We start from the raw sequence: 23,387 nt of genomic DNA on the forward strand, positions 1-23,387 counted from the left end.
CTGTTTCACGGTTGGTTTATCCAGAGAGAAAATTTGCCAAAGACAGTCTATTTTGCAGAGGGAGTGTGTGTGTGTGTGTGTGTGTGTGTGTATGTGTGATAACACTAGGGGACAAATTGTATATATCGAGAAGCAGGGGGGAAATAGCAAAAGGGAGGAAGAGAAAGAGGAGGGTTGAAGAAAGATAAATTAGAAGAACTGAGCAAGTTCAAACATGTAGGGAGGAAAAACTTTCAAAAATGTGGCCTATTTCTGGTCCCCAGCTCTTGTGTTCTGTGCTTTGGGCATACACTTTTGATATTGAGCCATCTTCAGCTGCAGTGAGGCTGCCAGACAATTTGAAGAGGAAATTAAATCAGTCAACTGAATCAAACATCCATCCCCACACCAAGTGAACATAGAAATTTAAGTGTTTATGACCAGGCCCTGCTGGAAAGGTCAAGTCAAACTGTCCTAAAGTAGTCAAGCTGGTCAACTAATCAAAGCTGTATTTTAGATCATAGATCATCTAGCTCCATTGACTTTGGTGGTCTACCAGCTTTACCCAGCTTGACTTTGGCTCCTCTGACTGCTTGTCCAGCTGATCAACCTCTTATGTACCCAGTGACGAACAGCTTTAAGCAGTTAAAAGCCACGTAGCTACCAAGAAGCTGGTTTAGCTGGATTTTCCAGCAGGGCGATGGACCTTTTATGACAACACAACAAAGACAAAACATGGTTTTACAAACAGGTTAGTCTATATGTATTACATAATATATTTCACAGATACATTTCTGAAATTAATACCAGGAAATTTTATGTATGAGTTTGAAATTATAAATATGTATTTGTGTACAGGTTTGGCTATACTCGTGAGGGCCAAATGTCCTCACTTATATAGTGAAATATTATGACAACCGACTAGTGAACATTTCACTGGTCCTCACTAAAAAGGCTTAAATTTGGCCAAAACGTGTTTTTATTTAAATCTAGTGATTTGCATATGTTTCTGTGAGAGTTGTGTTTAGGGGTAGGGGTTAGGTTAGGAGATGATAGAAAATAATATTACTAGTATGCCTTGACAGAGGAAGTGACATTACTCCCTATGGAGGCCTCACAGAGCCATCGGATTTGAACTAAAATATCTTAATTTGTGTTCTGAAGATTAATGAAGGTCACGGGTGTGGAACGGCATGAGGGTGAATAATAAATGACAGAATTTTCATTTTTGGGTGAACTAACCCTTTAAATGCTGGATGGCTTGTGTTGATAAATAGCATGCAATTAATTTTAAAACGTATGATGGAGAAAATGCTGTATTACTGTTACTAAAGATAAAGCTGCTTCTGATTATGCTATGTTAGCTACTTCATAAAATAGTGTTTTTCTCTAAGGCATGGTAAAGCATAGTACTCACAAAAAAATCAAGAAAATTAGATTTAAACAATAAGACTAAACATGTTGAGCTATATAACAATAATTAGTATTCTGTCTATAAATATATCAAAACAGTTGTTCCATTGTCTATTAAAAAGTGTAAAGCGTCTTTGGTGTTTCCATGGTTTCAACAAAATAAAACCTAGGCAGACCGGGTATGACGCAATTGACAGGCTTGGTTAAAATTGCTATTTTCTCACGATTTACAAATAGTTGGATACATTTGGAATATTGTAAGTACTCAAGTGAAAAAAATATATAACCCTGGCCTAGTGTTTTTTGGATATTTTTCTGCAAAAATCTTACATTTTGCACCTTTAACCTAAAATAAATGGAAGTCTATGCAATGTCCTCACTAATAGTAAACAAATATGTGTTTGTGGTCCATATTCCCTACATTGTGGGGGAAAATTGTCTCCACAGGGATAGTAAAACCTGATATTTTTGACATTGTGGTCGACAAAAATAGGCAAAAGAGTTCATAAATCATACTAAATTATGTTTTTTTTGTTTTTTGCATAATGTACTGAAAGGGTTAGGGGATAGAATGTAAGTATGTATAGTATAAAATCATTCTGTATAAAACCACAACATTTTGGTATTTTTGGTAGACTTATTTTAGGTATTTTGCACTGTATGATTACCATATCACATTTACACACGTTGGCACCACGAAGAATACGATTACACAAATACTTTGCTATCTATAATATTATCTTTTAACCACACTTTTTTTAAAGTGTTGATTCATTCATTTATCTGCTCCCAAAAACTCTTTATTATATACTTACACAAAAGCGCAAAAGCTTTTTGACCTCGCCCATGAAAACCTGTGTTTACAAACAGAAGGGAGATCCAGGAAAAGAGCCGAGAGAAGGAGGAGGCTCTTCTGACGTTCATGTGGGGTTTATGTTTGTGTTCGGCCTCCGTAGACGCGGAACTTCAGCGGAGAAAGTGAACGCGACTTACGTTAAAGGAGAATCGGAGGGGAATCTGAAGCTTTCACTGAAAACATCTTCCTTACAGGACTTTAACTGAGATCGCCAGAAGTGTCAGAGTGAGTATATGATCAGACCAGATCACTTTAACACCACTGACAGAGACAGCCACAGGGGCTAGCGAACATAGCCAGAGTCAGTCTGTCTTCAGTAGGTGGGCTGTCTGTACGTGACTGATCGTATCTGCATGAGCATAGTTGAAAGGTCCATAATTACAAATAGTCATGCAGTCGCTAAACATCTTCCAATATAACACTGTACATAAATGAAAAGAAAGCAGTTAAAGATGCACTTACTGTGTAGCTCATGCTAATGCTCCAGCTGCGTAGCGTCTCAGCCCATCCACATCCTCATGCTCAAGCTTAACGTTTAAACTCTGACTCGGTATTTTTTTTAAAGCTGTTATAATGTGTCCATGTTGCTCAGAGACTAATATTATGACCCAGTTTATGTTTGGCTGGTTTTGTTTTCTACACTAAAGGAATTATTGACGGTCTTGTTGACAAGCATTTTTTGCTCAGACAGTGCTGACATTCCTGTTGTGAATTATCCCCCGGTTTCACAGACAAGGCTTAAGTCTAATCCCAGACTAAAATGCATGTTTGAGCTGTTTTAACTGAAAGAAACTTGCACTGACATATCTTAAATGTCAGTGCCATTGTTTTGTCTCAAGATGCACACCAATAATGTATTTTTTTTTTTTTTTTTTTTGCCCTAAGGCATAAACCCTGTCTGTGAAACCTGACCTATATGTCATATCTAGTGGTAATACCATGTTACTTTTACTTTTTCTTTTTTTTGTATGTGTTTACAGTTACACATGTGTTTGTGTTTATGTTGTATTTTAGAGGTTCTCTACAGTAACTTTTGTGAAGGAAAACTCTTTCCCACAAATTAAAGATTTTAGGGGCAAAATATATGATAAAGGACAATAGATATTTTCTGTGATGAACTTAATAAAACAATGTTATTTTTTTTTATTTTTTTTATTTTACTAGACATGGGGCAAGCTCGAAAAGTATAGCCTGTTGTAATGTATCTCAAACCTGACCTTGTTACAGATATTATGGCTTGGTTTCACTGACCGGGCTTAGATTAAGCCAGGATTAGGCCTTAGTTCAAACAGGACATTTAAGTAGCTTTTATAAACATGCCTTAGAAAGAAAAACATTACTGATGTGCATTTTGAGACAAAACAATGGCGCTGACATTTCAGATAAGTCTGTGAAAGTTGCTTTAAAGCTGCAGTCCGTGATTTTTCCTCTTTGTCGCCATCTCTGTTTGAAACTTGCAATTGCAGTCATATGCAGAACAGTTATCTGTACGTGCGTTGTGCCTCGGCACGGCTCGTCAGCGCGGATGAATCTAATGTTTGCTGTCAGTCACTGCACCGGTGTGGATACTGAACTTCAGAATCACAGATTCTACGTCTTGAAAGTATGACCAATATAAGAATTTTCACTGAAAAATATAATCTGAACAAGTAAGTAACATGCCACTTTTGTTCTGACCAACTGAGGAAAAAAGCATTAGGCCTACAATAAATTGCGCTGCCAATGATGATTAAATCTAATGATCGCTTAGCTCGGATCATGCCAAACCGTGCAAATTATTATTACTGTTATATTGTTCTCAAATTGTTAATGTTAACAACATCAGCATTGTGTGACTATGTGTATTTAGTGTGTATTAGCGTTACCTGTAGAACTTTTGCTTTTGACAACAGGTGAATCTCCAGTTGTCACTGATGATTGTCATTTGGATCTTTCTTGATTACAATCCGCCATCAAAATGATAAGTTTAATTATTTCAGCTGCTGTGAGAAAAGTTTATAAATGATCCGCTACCAGCAGCGTCCTCACGTGATAAAACCGACTAGCCTCTCGAAAACCGACTCCTTCATTTCTGTTTACGGACGTGACGTAATGACGCACAGAGGAACTGCTGCATGCTCGAATTTTCCCTGGAAATCCACCATGTCGCTCTTATTATAAAACATTATTACAATCTTACCGTTGTGAATCGAGCTAAGATAATGAGATGGTTTTGAACACTGGCTGGATATGTACTTGCTCAAAAATGGATTTTGGATAATTTTTAACCAAAAAAAGTTACGGACTGCAGCTTTAATTTAAAACAGCTCAAACGCGCATTTTGGTCTGGGACTAGACTTATGCCTTGTCCGTAAAACTGGGGGTATATATTATCCTGCCCTGTTATAATGCAGTAAATGCATCCTTATATTTGTTCTGGGTTCATAAAAGTATAGATTCTAATTTAGCTTTTAAAGTTAACAAGTGCAAAAAATGATATAGCTCATCAGTGTAATATAAAAACTATGTTCAGACGAATGGTGTGTGTGTTCTTCATACTTCCTACAAGTTAACACTTTGTGCTTTTGTTTTTGTTGATCATTTTTTTAGTCATTTAATTTCTGCTTTAAAATAATAAGCAATGCGTTGTTTTTAGGTTTAGAATGTATTTGAACCCTTTTTTGCTTCTAATGTACAGCATAGCCTACATCAGGTGTCGGGAACCTTTTTTAACCAAAATTTTAAATTTTTGGTTAATGATTTTTTCCCCCCCAAATGAGCCACAGCATAAAATAATATATATATAAAAAAAAGAAAAAAAATATATATATATTTTTTTTTAATAACGTTTCAATAGTAACTTTTTATTAGGTCCACAGGTGTCCACAAAAAAATATGCAACAAATAATAAATAAGTTATTTTTATGTTATAATATGGAATTGTGCAGGGCTTTCACTCTAAGGAGCATAAATCTTCTTCAGAGTTCTGTGTGTGTACGAGAGTAAGTGAAGAATGCTGTAAGTAAAAGATCATGCACTTTAGCAGCTACAACTTGAAATATATAATATATATTATTATATTATACGTTGTTCGGAGTACAGCATTGGGCAAGGGCAATTTTTTTTATCCGACCAATCAAAAAAATTATCAACAGATTAATTGATTATCAAAATATTCGTTAGTTGCAGCCCTACATGGGGAGCTTGTGCAGGGCCCGATTCAAAAGTTGCAGGTCTAAAATTGGTTGACACCACCTTCTTTGATATGATAAAGTAAAGGCTGTAGAAATCCTTCTTCATCTTGGCTGGAGGGACAGCCTCTATTGCATTCTTCGCCAATAGGACTGCAATTTCCGCATGCAGGATGGGCATTTTTGCATGCCACAGTGGTAAAGAGAATGCTGCTGAACCTGGGTGGGCGCCTGGTGAACTGAATCACGTTGCTGTGTCTGACTGTCCAGATGAACCAGTGTGGCGTGTTGGGAAGTGCTAATCAGGCCTCCAAAGTCCGCAAGAGTGGCACTAGAGGAACAGTTGTTTTTTTACCTACCTGCGGTAGGGAGGGTGAAGTGGAGCTTTGGCTGCCATGTTGGGAAGCCACACTGGTACTGCTGCCACTTGGTCAAGCCACAGAGCTAAAAGCAAATGAAACCAAAGATTCTACACCCGGTCCTCCACTGGCCGAAGGAATGGTGCATTCACCCCCTCCTGGGAAAGAGCAGATCCTTTCACCTCTGGGTCACTCAGTGTCAGGAATAGAAGCCTTCTTGGGGTCCTTAGCACTCACCTGAAGAGCGGGCTGCATCAACTTCCTGTTGGCTGATGTGGCAGCCGCAGACGGACGCCTTTAGGAATGAGCAGATGATGACCTCGGCGGCCTGAGGGAGGATTTCTTTATCTCTGCCGAGAACTGCTGAGCAAAGTGTCAACGAAGAGGCCACCTTGTGAGATAGGCGGTGTCAGAAAGTGGACTTTGTTAAACTCCCTAATCTCAGCAGGGTTAAGCCAGAGATGGCTCTCCAGGATCACCATGGTAGACATCGTCTGGCTGAGAGCCCATGCAGTGACCTTCGCCCCTCGGAGAACAAAGTCGATCGCAGAGCACAGTTCCTGCTTTAATCCCGGCTCAGAACTATCCTCATGCAGCTCTTTTAGAGCTTTGACTTTATGGACCTTCAGGATGGCCATGGCATGCCCTGCGGAGTCAGCCTGTCCAGCAGCACCGTAAGCCTTCGCCGTTAGAGATAAGTGCATAAATGCATTGCAACCGTACGCTCCACCTGTAGAACTTCCGTATTTCCCCTGGCCATTCCACCGTCGAGGGTAGTGAGGGGGAAGATCTTGTGAAGCGGGGCCGAGCAGTGAAAGGTGCCCTTCTTGACTATGTCAGGGATTCATGCACTTCCGGGAAGAAAAGCACTGGGCCTGAATGCGACTGTGAGTCAAGTTCTGATACAAGATACCAAATCATCCTGGACAAGCATGGCTGCCAACTCTGCATCAGACTCAGACTGAGCTACCCACACCCGAGGTTGTGGAGTCCCTATGAGTCCTTAGCGTAAGGCATAAGCCCACCCTCCTATACTGCTATCGTCCTCATTGGGACCCCACACCTCCACCGGGCACAATGTGCAAGACGAGGAAAGGAAGGCCCGTGGGGATTGACCCAGCGGAAACACTCCTGTTGCCCTTGTATCACCCTCGTATCGCCCTCAGCGCTAACCACCATGGCATTGTGCATAGCAGAAGGACCGGGACGAGCAAATAAGGTGATGCTCTTACCAGAAAAGAGAATGTTGCCATGGTCATGTTCTCGCAATGAGGACCTGAGCCATCCACAAACGCTGTCTCCACATCGGTGATGAGATCCAAACACTTGAGATGGCGATCATGACTGTCTGGGGCTGAAAGATATTGACCACATCTAGAAACACAGGCAGAAAGACATCTTTAAAAAGACGCTCTCAATCTGTGTCTGCTCTTTTAGAGGAAAGCTGCTCTCTTCTGTTGCTGAAGCACCCAGGGGAACTCTTTCTGCACTTATCAATGCACTTCTTGGAGACCGGCCGCTGAAATACGGCTTAACACTAGCAACTTGCTTCTTCCAGAGGTGAATGAAATGATCTTGTGTACAGATGACACTCGCTCAGCTCTGAAGAACAAATATGAATGAGTGGTGCATGCCATCTCCCTCTTATGTCCGGGGAAGTGGTATGCAAAATCCACTCTCCAATTCTCATTGGCCTTTTCTCAAAGTATCAGGAGTTTTTTGGGCTCCCCTAGTGTAAGTCATCGACAGAACGTCAAAGTGACTGACAGATAGGGAACAATATTGTTCCTCGCTCAAGTTTGTCCTCTGCTGCCTGTGAAGTTGGCCCTGATGTCTCCTGTTGGTGCAATGCCTGGCAGAACCTTATCTGAGAGGCGTGTGGCTGTTAGATCACTGGTGCATAGAGAGAAGCTGATTCCCAATTGCCACTAGATATGTGAAACCAAGACTGCTGCAGTCTGTTTTCTGTTGATGATTGCAGAGAAGCCAGGTTAAAGAGTTCTCTTTGAATAGAACAATTTGGGAATCTCAAAGTCTCAAGCCCATGGAGGAATTATGATTTAGTAATTTACGAAGTATTTCCTGTCTGCGGGTTTGTGTGCATCCAAACACCCCTGTAACTTTATTTCTTATATGGAACACAAAAAGAGATGTTTTGTAGAATGTTCAGGCTGCTCTTTAAAATATTGAGATCAAATAATTGGCCTTATTTATTGGCCTCATTTTCTTCTTCGAAACATGAAACAAAAAGGTATTTTGAAAAATGTCTTGGCATTATTTCAGTACAGAAAGTCAGTGAGGTACAATGTTGTTTGGTCTCCACTGATTTTCAAAATATTGATGCTGTCTACCTTTACATTAGCAACAGTAACTGAGCTGTATTGGCCCACGTTGAGGAAACAGTCGTCGGTGAAATGTGTGGCGCAGACATACAAAACGGGCAAAGCAGAGAAAGGGGAGGTAACCTTTCCTCGTATCACGACATATAGGGAAGATTCCAGATTGGGCCGTCTGAGCTTTCATTTTCTCAATTTACCCAGGACTCGGTTTACATCCATCGCCTTTTCTAGCCACTGGGGGACCATATGCAGGCTAGGGGAACTCATATTAATGTTAAAATACCTCATTAAGTGAAATTTTCATGCCATGGGACCTTTCAAATATAATACATTTTAATTCCATACGATGGCTGAAGCAGCAGCGCGTGACACTGTAACCAGATCAACATTGTGTACAAAACTTAAGTGAAAACACCAAATTATCGTTCAGTGGGATAAAATAGCTTCTCTTCCCTGCAAATGATACCATGAAGAATGTGGATATTTAACCAAGTCAAAAACAAATAAAGTAAGCAGGTATCCATATTCATTTCAGTATCAGCAGACGCAAAATGCTATTAAAGGCGACAACTTTTAAAGTTAAAAAATGATATAAGTTATAAAAAACGGTATAAGTTATGTAAACGATATAAACACCTTCTGGGTTCTCGATTTTATCGATTTGAGCAACCATAAACGATGCAAAACATATTTATTTTGAGTTTTTGATAGGATTCCTATATAGAAAAATCACTCCCTGCCCTCCAGACTCATTCACGCTGCTGTCATGTGCAAACAACCTATTGTCAATAACATACAATTAAGTGAAAACATTACATGTAGTAAGGGTGAGCCAGTAAACTTGACAACTGCACCACTGCGGTAGCTGCGTAGCACCGGCGGTGATACGCCAAAACACTTTTCTTTTTTTTTTATTTGTATGTGAATGCTGTTTTACGTGAATATTATGACACGAGTGAAGCACAAAACTTTGTTTACAAAAGAAATAATAGGTTAGCAATTAAATGTTACATTGCAGCCATGGAACCATTTGGATTCAAGCCGAATAAGAGGTACGTGAGCCCATAATGTTTAGCTTTGTATTCTGTTTTGCAATATAGTCACCCGATTATCTGCAAATTCAACAATATTCCATTAGTTATTCCACTGAACATGAAATCTCTTGTTTCTTTTGCCAAATCATCTTCACTCACGTCTCACCCATTATATTTGCATTCTTTACTGTGGTAAAGTAGGACAGGAGAGATACCATTTTGCTTGCACGTCAAATTCTATTTAACAGTTTGTGCTTATTATTAGACTTGGTAAGGCACATTAAGCTTATTTGTATAGCACATTTCACACATGCCGGTGATTTTAGTTTAGCTTTCTCTGACAGCCGGTACCACCGCCGGTAGTTGGTCCATTATCATCTCAGACCTAGTAGTTAACACTTATTATATTCTTTTAAATATTATTACATCTGTAATAAGTCCTCTTTGTAAAATATGTATGCTTTTAAATTGTTCTTTTTCAAAAGGGATTGTTCAGCCAAAAATGAACCTCGCTGTTGGCGTGTCATTATCGCGGTATTACAATATTGCTGTTATCGCTCTAGAAAATGCACTCAAAAATAAATACATAAATAAATAAATAAAATAACTAATTTAACAAACTCTAACAAACCAAAACCCTATAAACATGCTCACAGCCTAAACACAGATGCTACTCTTCTGCATAAAAAACTTTACAGAAACTCCTCTAAATGTCCAACATAACTGAACATTTAACGCCAACATAAACAAACAACATCTTTCCCTTTACTGAAAAACACATAAAATAACACTTTAATTCCTAAATTTACTCTACTAATGCAGTCCATTGTAAAGCCTGCTGGGAACTGTGGATCCACTGGCCAGTTAGTTGTCAACATTAATTTGTGTGTTTCACTCGGCAGTGTTTTACTATTGTGTAAAACTAACAGTAAAAGTTCACTGTCAGTCCAAATCCAATTATTTGGATTAAAATCTCATCTAAAATTATTGCCTGTCTACATTGTGTATTGCAACTATTTAGATCCGATATGTGTGTCCCATGCTGCTCTTTTGTTTCCAGAATATCTGCATTGGTTTCTATGGCAATGACATTGTTGGTAGGTATACACCAAAACACCAATAACCACCACCGCCATGCTGGACTACTACGTCTTATGATGTAGTGTCAGAAACTTAGGAGGCTGGTATGCATGGGTTTGTTCCACGCTGTCGTCTCTGCCGTTTTCAAAACATGTCTACATTTATTTTGTCATTTTCTGCTTGTCCGGCTCTTTTCAACTACCCAACCTTATTTCTAGGGCTGGGTAAAAAATATTGATTTCTCGATTTGAATCGATTCTCATTTTTACGAAACCGATAAAGATTCTTAAATCCCAAGAATCGATTAGTCTAGTCTGTTTTCAGTTGATGAATGAGCAGAATATGTAGCACCTCCCATCCAATAAATTTTAATAATCTTTGTGCTTTGTTACTTTTGATATGAAGCAAAGTCTCTGATTTTAAATGACGTCCATCTTATTATGAGATTAAAAAAATAATACCGTTTTGGCGTGACAAATCGCTTTAGTGCCTCAGTTAAAGAGAAGCGGCAACGCGGACTGCATGTGAATATCCTCTCTTCCACTTTAATACTAGTTACAGCACAAAATAAACATAAATAAACATCTGAAGGTATGTTAAAATATACAGTACAACTTACTGAAATCCGTATCATGTCTCGTGTAAACGCTCAATCAGTGTTTCAACCTCGGAAAGACGTCAATAAAACGTCTTGTAAACAATGTCACGTAACGTCACATTCACCTCAGAAAAACATATTCAGTGACCATAAACTCATTAGTCAGCTAGAAAAGTGTACTCTAGAAAGCAACATTCTGATAAATATAGCTATACACCATTACATATTCATTATAATTTTTAATGTTCTTCAATATTTCATGCATGTTTGAATGTTTATATTTAAAAAAAAAAAAACTAAATGGAATAGAAATATGATTATGTAATTCAAACTTTATTTATAATAAAAACATCATTGAGTGTAATTTAAGTGTTTTCATATAAATAAGTTAATTTCAATATTATAGTAAAGTAGTACTAACTGACTCCCATGTGTAGTTTACAGCATTAGTTGGGAGATTTATTTCCTCTAGAAAATTTGCCATGTACTGTAACTGAAATACTACATCCAAAATAATCTATATCGAATCGAAATCGTAGTTGAAACAAATCAAAAGCATGTGAATAGTAATCGAATAGAATCGTGAAAATTATGTCAATACCCAGCCCTACTTGTTTCTGCAGCGACTTTCAGCATATTTTCTAAAACAACATCTGACGTTTTACTTTTTACGTAGCTTGAGAAAGTCATATAAACCACATGAAATCTGATCAGAGCAGTCAGACTGAAACTGATTTCCAGGTATGCGATTTGAATAGGATTTCAAACCACATATGAATGTAGCTCAAATCGGATTTTTAAAAATCACATTTCATAAGATTGTTTGCAGTTCACACTTGATACATGTGTACATATACTCACCTTCAACTTTAATAGGCACACCTGTTCAGCTGCTCGTTAACACAAATACTTAATCATCCAATCACATGGCAGGAACTCAATGCATTGAGCATTAGAATGGGGAATAAAGGAGATTTCAGTGACTTTGAACGTGGCATGGTTGTTGGTGCCAGATGGGCTGGTCTGAGTATTTGAGAAACTGCTGATACACTGGGATTTTCATGCACAGCCATCTCATGAGAATGGTCCTATAAAGAGAAATATACAGTGAGCAGCAGCTCTGTAGGCGAAAATGCCTGGTTGATGCCAGAGGTCAAAGGAGAATGGCCAGACTGGTTTGAGCTATTAGAAAGGCAACAGTAACTCAAATAATGACCCGTTACAACCAAGGTCTGCAGAAGAGCGTCTCTGAACGCCTAACATGTCAAACCTTGAAGCATGAAACCCTGATGGCTACTTCCAGCAGGATAATGAGCATGTCACAAAGCTCAGCATGATAGCTTGAATATGACAATGAGTTCACTGTACTCAAATGTCCTCCACAGTCACCAGATCTCAGTCCGATAGAGCACTTTTGGTATATAGTGGAACGGGAGATTCACATCATGGATGTGCAGCTGACAAATCTGCAGCAACTGCATGATGCTATCATGTCAGTATGGACTAAAATCTCTGAGGAATCTTTCCAGCACCTTGTTGAATCTGACATGAAGAATTGAAGCAGTTCTGAAGGCAAAAGTGGGTCCAACTCTGTAATTGTAAGGTGTACCTAATAAAGTGGGCAGTGAGTGTAGCTAAATACCACAAAGTTTGATCATTTTACAATTAAATACTCAGAAATACAACCTAACTTAGCTAGTTTTAAGCTGTTTCAGAAAGACTGAGCAACTGTAATGAAGCCGACTAAGAATCAAAGTTTCTGTTTCACAGAACGTCACTTGTGGTTAATTCAGCTTTCTGAAAAGAATGCTTATGTTCTGTTGTTAGCTGATCTTATATTTTAAAGTGTAAAGGCTTTTAAAAATAGCCTCTGCATATAACCTTCTCTGATGCTTGGATAAACTTGAAACCTTGTGAACTGCCATTAAGCATTTGCATAATCTGTAATTTTTATTGCCTTAAAAACTGCTGCTATTTGACTGACTTGTATTATCACATTCACCACTCAATTGAATCTCCACCAACTGTGAAGGTTAATGTTAATGAAAGCATTGGTAATCTATAAACGAGGCACTTGGCATGGCATCTCATATATTATCAGACACAATTTGCCAGTTTTTCCTTCATCAGAAGCCTCCATTGTGTTGCAAATGAAACCTATGTTATATTTAACCATGATGTACTTGCTAGTTAGGTACAAGGTGAGAGACATTCTCATTCTAAAGAGCATTTGATTGGACAAAAGTATTTGTTAGTCCAACTTGTCATCAATGTTTTTGGACAGTTTTTGTCTAGAAATGGAAGGCTTATCAATTATAAATGCTTCAGGGTCAACGAAGTATAAAATAGTTTTAATTTTTTTTTTTTTTTTTTTTTTTTAACATTGTACAACCTTGTCATGTCAAAAAGATTATATTTCAAGAGACTTATTGACTTTGAAATACATAAATTTCACATTTCTGCAGGGGTCTTCTCTCTGATATAATTTTCTCTTTAATGTTTTTTTTTTCTCCTAGTTTGTTGGTTGCAATTTAAAAAACAAAAACAAAAACAAATATGAATTGATCATTTTTTCCCAATAGAAGATTATGCCAAACTACTTAATATGGTTTTCTTGTTAATAATGGTATTATTTTAATTATTTAATTTAATGATATTTAAATTTTTCTTAAATATGATTTCATATATTTATCACCATGGCATTTTATTTTATTTTGTTCCACCTTAATTACAAAAAATGAACATACTCATCATAAGAGGCATTAAAGTCATTATGAATTGCATTAATAAATCAATTGATCAATTGAGAAATCACATCATTGAACAATTAAAAGTATTTTTTTTTTTTACTTTTAGTAGTACAGGATGATTTCAAGGCTAATAGACATTAACTAAAATCAACAAAACTCCAATTCTGTTTTATATATATTATAAAATTTTATCAAATCGCACTGTTGGTTAATTGCTGTCCGAATGGTTTATCTACACAAGCTTCGAATCCCATTGGAAGTAATGTTTTATTGAAAAGCTCCTTGTAATTACAATTAAATTGTGCAAATATTACATTAATAACATAGTAATGGGCATAACCAAACCCTTGCAATGTGAAGTCTCACGTAAAGTGTTCTTCAAGAAGGCTTGAACCAGTTGCTTTCACTCTGATAGAACCCACTAGGGTGTTTACTGTGCTAATGCAGTATCCGCTCCGTTTTGCGCGGCCCCAATGTCCTCAGCCCCAGAGACCAGTACCATCAGTCTGCAATGTCACGCACAAGTGCTCACTCCAATTAGCATGTAGCGCTCCCACTCTCATTATGTTCTGCTGAATCAGGACCTCAATCAGACTACAGTCAATATTGGAAAACGGACAGGTGGCTTTTCTAGCCTCTACGGGGCTTCTGCCTTCCTACGAACGAGGCAGAGCACATAGAGAGAGTTTACCAGTCCCTCTCTGCCTACAGTTTAATGTCAAAAGATGTGAATGACATGATAAGTGACTCTTTTCAAGGAATAAATGAGCAGATGCTGGATTGTATATGTGGGAGAGTCAGATAAAATTGGCATAGAAGATTGAAAATCACAAGTCTCAAGAGCTATTCTGCAGCTTCAATCAAAAGTTGTTATATGTACACTGTTTGACTTCAGTGTGTTTCTCCCATAACAGGAGCAAGTCATCCAAAAATGAAAATGAGTCATCATTTACTCAGACACATTTTGTGATTGTGACATTTGTTTTGAAAGGTGGAATTTTGAAAAATATATGTTCTTCTTTCCATAAAATAAGAGTGAATGGAGATGGATGATGCTCTGTTTGAAAAATACATACAAAGCACTGAAGTATTGTAAATGATCCATACATCTTGTGTGCTGTATTGCCGTATTGTTTGGCCTATTATTGCATACACAACTCTCTGAAGAGCTTCCTGAAGAGCTTGAATAACATTAGATTCATAAGACCATCGCTAAATAGCATCATACCATATTAAGCTAATGGTTACAGTAGGTGCTGTGATGTGATTTGATAAATGCTGAAATTGGTCTGGTCAGATGTAGAGAAGCTCCCTACTGTTCCTCCTGTGTCTGTTTAAATAAATGCATATACCCGGTTTTAAAACTCTGATATAACAATGTTAACAGGGGTGTAAATTACTTAAGTAATTGGTTGTACTTTTGTTACTGTATTTAAAGGGTTATTTCACCCAAAAAATGAAGTTTCTGTCATTCATTTCTCACCCTCATGTTGTTCTAAACCCATAAGACCTTCATTTATCTTCGAAACAAAAATTAAGATATTTTTGATGAAATCTGAGAGGTTTTTTATCTCCCATAGAAAGCAACAAAATTACCACATTCAAGTAGTAAAAACATTAAAAAGTCAACGTGACTACAGTGGTTCAACCTTCGACGAGAATACTTCTTGTGTGCAAAAACGAAACAAAAATAACTTTTCTCCTACACAGTTAACACAGTGAACGTAGTTCAGCACGTCCGTGTTTATGTCAGAACGCCGGCTCAGTATTGACCAACGCTGTTCACGTTAGCACTATGGCGTCTCCGTGTGATGCTGATACATTAGCCGGCCAATAATGAGTCGGCGTTCTGACGTAGAACATGAAAGCTCTGCACTGCGTTCACTGTGTTTTGTTTTTGCGCACAAAAATATTATCGTCGCTTCATAATATTAAGCTTGAACCTCTGTAGTAAAATTTACTATTTTAACGATGTCTTTATTTCTTTGGACCTTGAATGTTGTAATTTTGCTGATTTCTGTTGGAGATAAAAAATCTCTCAGATTTCACCAAAAATATATTGTGTTTCGAAGATGAACGAAGGTCTTGCGGGTTTGGAAAAACATGAAGGTGAGTAATTAATGACAGAAATATATATATTATATTATATATATGAATCATCAGTTAGCCCTGGTGGTTCCAGGAAGATTTGTCTGCAAGGGTACTATATATAATATATTATATTTTATATAATATAAAATACAGTTAACCCTCCATGCGAGGAAGATCCATTTAGATCCGCTCTGATGGATAGATCCGTTTAGATCTGCTTTGATGGACAACAAAGTTGAGCAGAGTTAACCCTGGATGGAGATCTGAAAAGAGTTAGTCCAGGAAGATTTGTCTGTAAGGGTACTGTTTAAACGCACAACTACCTGACAAATATTCTGACTGAAACTCCCATCCAAACGACATTTAATTAAAATGTCCACTTAATCTTTAATATTTGGCCACTTTATGATAGAAATGCTACACCCACTGTATTTTATTGAACAAGAACATGTGGACATCAAAACATGCAAACTCAGAGTGAGGGTTTAAACTTTTACATTTATTCATTTTGCAAAACTTTTATTTTGAAATGGCAAAGAACAACATTTCTCATCTTTAAAAATTCTCCTGTGTTGGCGTAGGTTTATAAATGATTCATGTTACAAATCATGTTACATGTTACATGTTAAAATTCATGTTACAAATCTGCCGCACGTTGCATTCCCAGATGAATGTTATAAGCAACCTAAACTGACAGCATATGGAGAGATAGTTTGTTAACTGAGTCGCTGAGACATGCGTGTCCATGCATGTAAAAGATAATAGTGCAACACTTCACAATGAAACATAATGTCAGAGTTTATATGCTTTCCCAAATGCACGTTGTTGGAAACCCAAACAAACAGCAAGCTTTTTTTCGCAGAGACAGCTTTTCTCCTTGACAAGAAATATCGCCATGTTTTAATATCATGAGATCTTGTCACACCCATACTTTTTTACTTCCAAATACTTAAGTACAATAAGTGTGATGTGGATACTTTTTACATTCACTTACATTTTTCAACACACTCTCATAGCCATTCATAACTACTTTATGTTTTGGTGAATTGGTAGAAAATTCGTATGAATGTATACAATCTCATTCATATGTTTTCGTACGTGTTTTCTGCTTAAACCCCACTGAGGGTGAAGTTTAGGGGTGGACCTTCATGCTTAGTTTTTTTCTTCTTCTAAAAATTATTGTAATGTTATGTAAATGTTTCCCAAATGTACTCAACTAACTTAACTCAATTATAAATCAGTTTCTCAATATGAAATTTAAGACCAGCTGAGATATGGTCCATCTTTCTTCTCTTTAAAAAAAAAAAAATTGCATTGATTTTATGTCAAAACCATGAACCATGATTTGCTACTTGTTAACAGATGCTATCAGGACATTTGCATTTTAGAGAACATTTGATTGGACAACTATTTGCATACACCACAACAAACAAGTCATAAATATTTTTGCACCATTTGCCCAGACGACAAAAACTGCACATTTTAAATACTTGCGTCTCCGAAAAGTTTATTTTGTAAACTTTTAGGAGTGCTCTAGCTTAAAGATGACCTCAAAAATAAAAGACATGGACTAAAACCCACTAAATCCCCATTTTATTTCATGGCTTTCTTAAGTCAATTGTTAAAAATGTGGCTTGTTCCTGCACTGCTGGATAATTAGTTTTTTGGGAGTGCAGGCTCAGGGTTGTGGGTGATGTGCTAGTGCAGGGATTCAGGCTAATCCATGCAGTGTTCTGGAAAGATCCAGAACCCCCATTTACAGTTTTAATTTCAGACAGAATCACATTATATCTTACCATTTGAAATCAGCCCAAATCTCCTGATGAAAGAGAGGCGGAATCGGCCTGTTCGACTTTGAATGAATTTCATTTCATTTGATAGTTTATAACACTAGTTCTTTGCCCTGCTTAAATATTTGAAATGGTGTCATTTGTGTCACTCTAAGAGATATTTGCATATGGATGTAATTCTCATTCTGAATTAAAAGTATTATTTGCATAGTAATCACTGTCTCTTTCCGTCTTCTTGCAGTATGTACCGCTTGCGGGCACTGACGGCTGCCACCGTCGGGATGGTGCAGTTGTCAAGAAGGCATCATACTGGTGCCTTCCGTTCCCATCAGCGGCGTAGACTGATGTTGGCCGCCCTGGCAGGTGTGACGGGCATCTCAGCCAGCGCTGGACTATTGTGGACAAGGTATGGACCACTGTGGACACCAATCACACACATACTGTAATGTTGGGATGTATGATATATCGACCAAGAAAATTTGGCCATAAATAATGGATTATCACTTCAAAAAGGAAAATACAGCTAAAGATACAGTTAAATGCCCCTTTTTACAAGATATAATGGCTCTTTTCCACTGCATGGTACATTTCGGTATGGCTCGATACGGCTCACTTTTTGGCGCTTTTGCACTGAATGGGGCGGCTCGGTATGGAACGGTACGGCTCGCTTAAATAATACCACCTCGGTTGAGGTTCCAAGCGAGCTGTACTGATATTAAATGTGATGTGTAAACACTGCAGATCACTGATTGGTCAGAGAGAATCGTCACTACCAGCAGCTGTCATTGGATTTGAAACACGAGACACCAAACCCGCTAGATTTTAGTAGTCAGTAACAGCCTAAATCTAATTAGGCACTGACTAGCACGTAACTTAGTTTAAGTTCACTTGTGCATTCATGTCATTTTGTGCAAATAATAATTGTAATATTATGTTTATGTTGTATAATTATCTGATTAATCTCATATAGGGTGTGTTTGCTTCAGTGTACCGGCACTCATTCAGAAATTTGAAATAGTAATATTAATTTAAGATGTTTCTTTTTCAAAAACATTGATGCATTTTTATTAATAACTAGCACTTTTAATGTTTTTCATATTATTTTTATCAACAATATTGTTTTAATAAAATCATTTCATTATTGTCCGTGCCGGAGGCTTTTCTATTATTTCTCCATGGCACGTGCATTTTAGATTCTTTATATGTAAAGCAATGTCTTGTTTATTAAGGCATTGTTTTATTTATTTGTAAGGCAATAGATTTTTCTTTATTTATTTTTTTTTTTTATAAAGTTTGCCATAGGAGTGTACAATTAATTTTAAAATGTACACTAGTTCAAACTAGGCTACAGTACTGTATATGTTTGATTTATGGTAAAGTGCTTGGGACATGGCTTTTAACAATGAGACTTTTGTTTTTGTAATCAGGCTTTCAAAAACTAATAAAAAAATTTGTAATTAGATTTCGATTTATTGGCCAGTATATCAGTTATCGGCTTTCAAATGTACAGAATTATCGTATTGGCCAAAATTGTAATATTAGTGCATCCCTACTGATATCGTGTATTACAAGTCAAATACAGCATTGTAATGTGTAAAGCCTGGGGTATACTTCATTTACAGTGTTCCACTCCATCTCATGGATAGTTGAGAGTGGGAGCCTTTCAGAGTATACCCCTATAATAACCATGAACCTGGGCTGCGTTCCACTCCAGTTTTAGACACGCACTCGCAAACTTCCCTAAGCACTTCCCTTTTGGGGAATCCCTGCCGCCATTTTGAAGTGCAAATCAGCAAATGAAAATCAGAATGAATTAAAGGGTTAGTTCACCCAAAAATTAAATTTCTGTCATTAATTACTCACACTCACCCCAAGACCTTCATTCATCTTTGGAACACAAATTTAGAAGATATTTTTGATGACGTTTGAGAGGTTTTTGATCTCCATATACACAGCAATGTCATTCCAAATTTCAAGTCCCAGAAAAATTGTAAAGACATCGTTAAAATAGTCCTATAATAACCAATATAACGGCACGAAGGTGAGTAATTGACCCTCCGCAAAGACCTGCCCCCCTTAGTTGCTGTTGCTTTGTCCGACAAGCCATGGCGCTGTTACGCCACATGCAGTGAAAAATACATTGCGGAGCAAAGAGGACACTGACAACACGTCGACAGTCAAGACAGAGCAGGTTACTTATGATATTAAACAATGTCCCAGCTTTCAAATTGTGTATTTTTTTAATAAAAAAATGTTTTTTGGCTCTTTAATGTGTCGTGACAGATCACTGTAGCGCCTCAGCTCAACGGTTCGTGAACCGATCATCTCTTCCTACTTTAGGAAGTTGATTTATAGCATCAAATAAACATGAATGAACATGAGAAGGAATGTTGTTTAAAATACGGAAAGATGTAAATACACTCCATTTTTCAAGTTCAAGTCCACCGAGGTTAATCTAACTCCTGACTGCTTTGTCGGACAAAATGGTAGATTTGCCATTATGATTGGTTAGATCGCTTGTCAATCAAACTCCCAGCGAAGGGTCAATTAATGACAGAAATTACATTTTTGGGTGAACTAAAGAGAGTGCAGCAAATACAACCATAATGTATGAATACTTCACAATTTAAATGTACTATTTTTCACATTACTGTAATTAGGGTGGGAGATGTTGAATGTGCTAAAACGTCATGCTCTAGAAAATAGGCTTCTTTTTTTCTTTTGATTTGGGGCTGAAAATGCGTAGGAATGCATGAAATATTGGGTCTATTTACACCTGGCCAGTTCAGTAAAAACTGTTCCATTTACACCTGTGTCTCTGCAAAGTGAATATAAATACATTCTTCAATTCTTCAGTTCACGTCAACGAAAGCAGAAGATATTTACTGCTCTTTATTTATCATCAGCTATTTTCAAGATCAAAGACCACAACTGGAGAAAGAACGGCAGTTTAGTATAAGAATTTTAATATTAGTCAATAATCTCTTATCAGCCATAACATAGCTTTATCAGTATAGGCCATGATATTAATATTTGGAACATTCATAGAAATCTGACTGTAAAATGTTCATTATTTAGTGAGATTCACCAGTTTTTGGGAAGTCTTCCTATGAATGGCTAATGTATAGCTATATTAAATTGGGATAGGATAAAGTGTAATATGAAAAAATGACACGTTTCATCTTTAACGCAAGTGTCCATATATAGAGCCCGTTTCTGCAGAGATTCATCTGCAGTCTGGGTGAAGGCCAGACCAGTGCAGGGTGTGTGTATGAATAGAGGAGCTGATATGTCAGCAAAATAGAGAAATGCATCTGGGACGTGATCTATAGAATGAAGGAGTTATGGGACAAGGTGGCATTTCAGTTCTCAGTCTGTGCAGTCATTTTCCCTGTGTCACATTATATTGAATTATTGAACACACCTTCAAACACATGTCCCATCAACACAACGGCAGGCCTTTTTTCAATTACTGCTTTGTGTCCTGAAGATATTGACCTCCTAGTCACTCTTCACTGACTTTTAGTATGAGGGGCACATCTAGAGTTACACACACAGACAGCTTGACAACATTGGTTCCCATGTGTAATGGTGAGTAAACTAGATTTTTAAATTTTTGATGAAAATATGAGAGGTGTTTGCCTAAGCAAAACTCAAAACCATGTTATGGTGTTGCTATGCAGTTGCTAAGGTGTTCAGAGTGGTATTTAGCACATTGCTGTGCTAGGGTATTCTGGGTTGGTGTTAGCTGGCCTAAGTCAAAAGTGCTTATCTAGATGGTTTGGGTTCATCCTTCAGTATAATCAATAATATTATTTTATATCATCTGCCAGATATTTTAACTGTAATTGCTTAAAAGGAACGGAAAGGACACATGACAAAAACTGCACAGTTTGCTAGATTAAAGGTGCTCTAAGTGATGTCACGCGTTTTTAGGCCAAAACATTTTTTGTCACATACAGCAAACATCTCCTCACTATACGCTAGCTGCCTGTCCCCTGAACACACTGTAAAAAAAATGCGGTCTCTGTAGTCGCCACAAGCTCCAAAAACGGCAACAAAAACTACCTAGTGCAGCCTGGACCACAAAACATAATAACCATGCTCCAACCAATAACCGACAAGAATGATTTTAAATGCGTGTTCGTGACTGTTTCAGGAAGCACGGAGGGGAGGGGGAGGAGGAGGAGGGAGGGTCTAGCTAGCCTCTGTTTTGTTTGACAACACTTCGAACGTCATCAGGAAGTTACTCCACCCAGGATCGCTTAGAGCACCTTTAAGGATTAAGCCTTAGATTAAGGCACAGTTTGTTAGATTTTTTGGACATAGCATGAAAATCTGACTTTTTCCGTGTTTAAGTGCTATAATTGGGTCCCCTGTGCATCTACCAACCCAGAAAAGGAAATGTGTTTTTTTTTTTTTTTTTTTTTGGTAAGCCTTTCTCTGCAAGCATGTGAAAAATGAGCTGCTCAGATTTCACTCCCCTTGTGATGTAGGAAGGGGATCTTATTTTAATACTACCACCCCTTAAAGGTGCAATATGTAATAATTTTGCAGTAAAATACCCAAAAACCACTCAGCAATGGTTATATATTTTGTTCACTTGAGTACTTACAACATCCCAAATGTTTGCAACTATTTGTAAATCTTGAGAAATTTTAACCAAGACTCTGGGACGTGTGAGGAGTCACCTGTCAATGGCATCATACCCGCGTTACCCTCGGTTTCCGGTTTTGTTTTGTAGAAACCATGGAAACACCAAAGACGCTTTAATATTTACATGTTTTAATAGACAAGGGAACATCTGTTTTGATATATTTATTGACAGAAAACTAATTATTGTTAAATAGCTCAACATGTTTAGTCTTGTTTAAATCTAATTTTCTTGAATTTTTTTTTTTTTTTTTTTTCGAGTACCATGTTTTACCATGCCTCAGAGAAAAACACTATTTTGTGAAGTAGCTAACATAGCATAATCAGATGTAGCTTTGTTTTTAGTAACAGTAATACAGAATTTTCTCCATCATACAATACATTTCAAAATTAATTCCATGTCATTTATCAACACAAGCCATCCAGCATTTAATATGATATTGTAAAATCGATCTATCTTACTGCAGCTGTAACAGTGTCTCACAGCAGCCGTCGAGCGGACGCTCAGAGTAACGTTATAACATCATTAACAACACGCTCAAATGAATCTAATATGATAAACAGAGCTGTGTTACCTCACACTCATGACCGGAAAAACGGAAGCGGCGCCGGCGACTGTGTCATAATAAAAGTCCCGCTGCTTGTGAGGCATGTGTTGCGCAATCGCTCCAGCTCCTCGTTCAGCTCCACGTTCAACACTCGGTCCTGCTCTGCTTCATACTACAGTAATGTTAATAATCACATCCATGAACATGATTTCTGTCCGAGTCCTATCCCGATTATTTTCCACCGACTGTGAGGTGAAGACCACATGTCCCAAGATTCCGCGCTCAAACTTGGTGTCATCAAGCTACGCCTTTGTTTTGAATGGGCCTCTAATGGACAGAAAACTTTACATATTGCACCTTTAATCTGCACATTTCCACCCACAGCACAGTCATTTTATTATATAGCAAAGCATGCTAACTGTTCTGTTGTTGGCTGCACAGATGAGCACAGAACACTATTTAGAGTCTCTTTAGCTTGGATAGCCTGCAAGTTGACCCTGGCAAACTCAATTGCTAAAAAAGGAGCGTTTCTGTCCAAGCGATATTTTGGAAAAAATATTAGACCATTCACAGCATTTGATAGCAATCATAAATGTTTTCATGGTGTGTATGGCTCTGTTTGGCAAACAGGTATGCTGTATAGTAGGCGTCCATATGGGTTTTGCACAAAAGATTAACATGATTGCACATGTTAGTCGATGAGTTGAATCAACTCCAGCAACTTCAT

General features: G+C 37.6%; 1 protein-coding gene across 1 annotated transcript in view; it reads left to right on the plus strand.

Moving 5' to 3' along the window:
- Positions 1 to 2,314: 2,314 nt before the first annotated feature.
- micu1 (mitochondrial calcium uptake 1) overlaps positions 2,315 to 23,387 on the plus strand; it is a 103,970-nt gene continuing 82,897 nt past the window's right edge. The window contains exons 1-2 of the mRNA XM_067386718.1: positions 2,315 to 2,473; positions 17,701 to 17,865. Of these exons, the coding sequence (XP_067242819.1) occupies positions 17,702 to 17,865 (164 nt within the window). The 5' untranslated portion in view covers positions 2,315 to 2,473; position 17,701. The remainder of the gene's footprint in view (positions 2,474 to 17,700; positions 17,866 to 23,387) is intronic.

This window comes from Chanodichthys erythropterus, chromosome 5 (assembly GCF_024489055.1).
Source record: "Chanodichthys erythropterus isolate Z2021 chromosome 5, ASM2448905v1, whole genome shotgun sequence".
NCBI lineage: Eukaryota > Metazoa > Chordata > Actinopteri > Cypriniformes > Xenocyprididae > Chanodichthys > Chanodichthys erythropterus.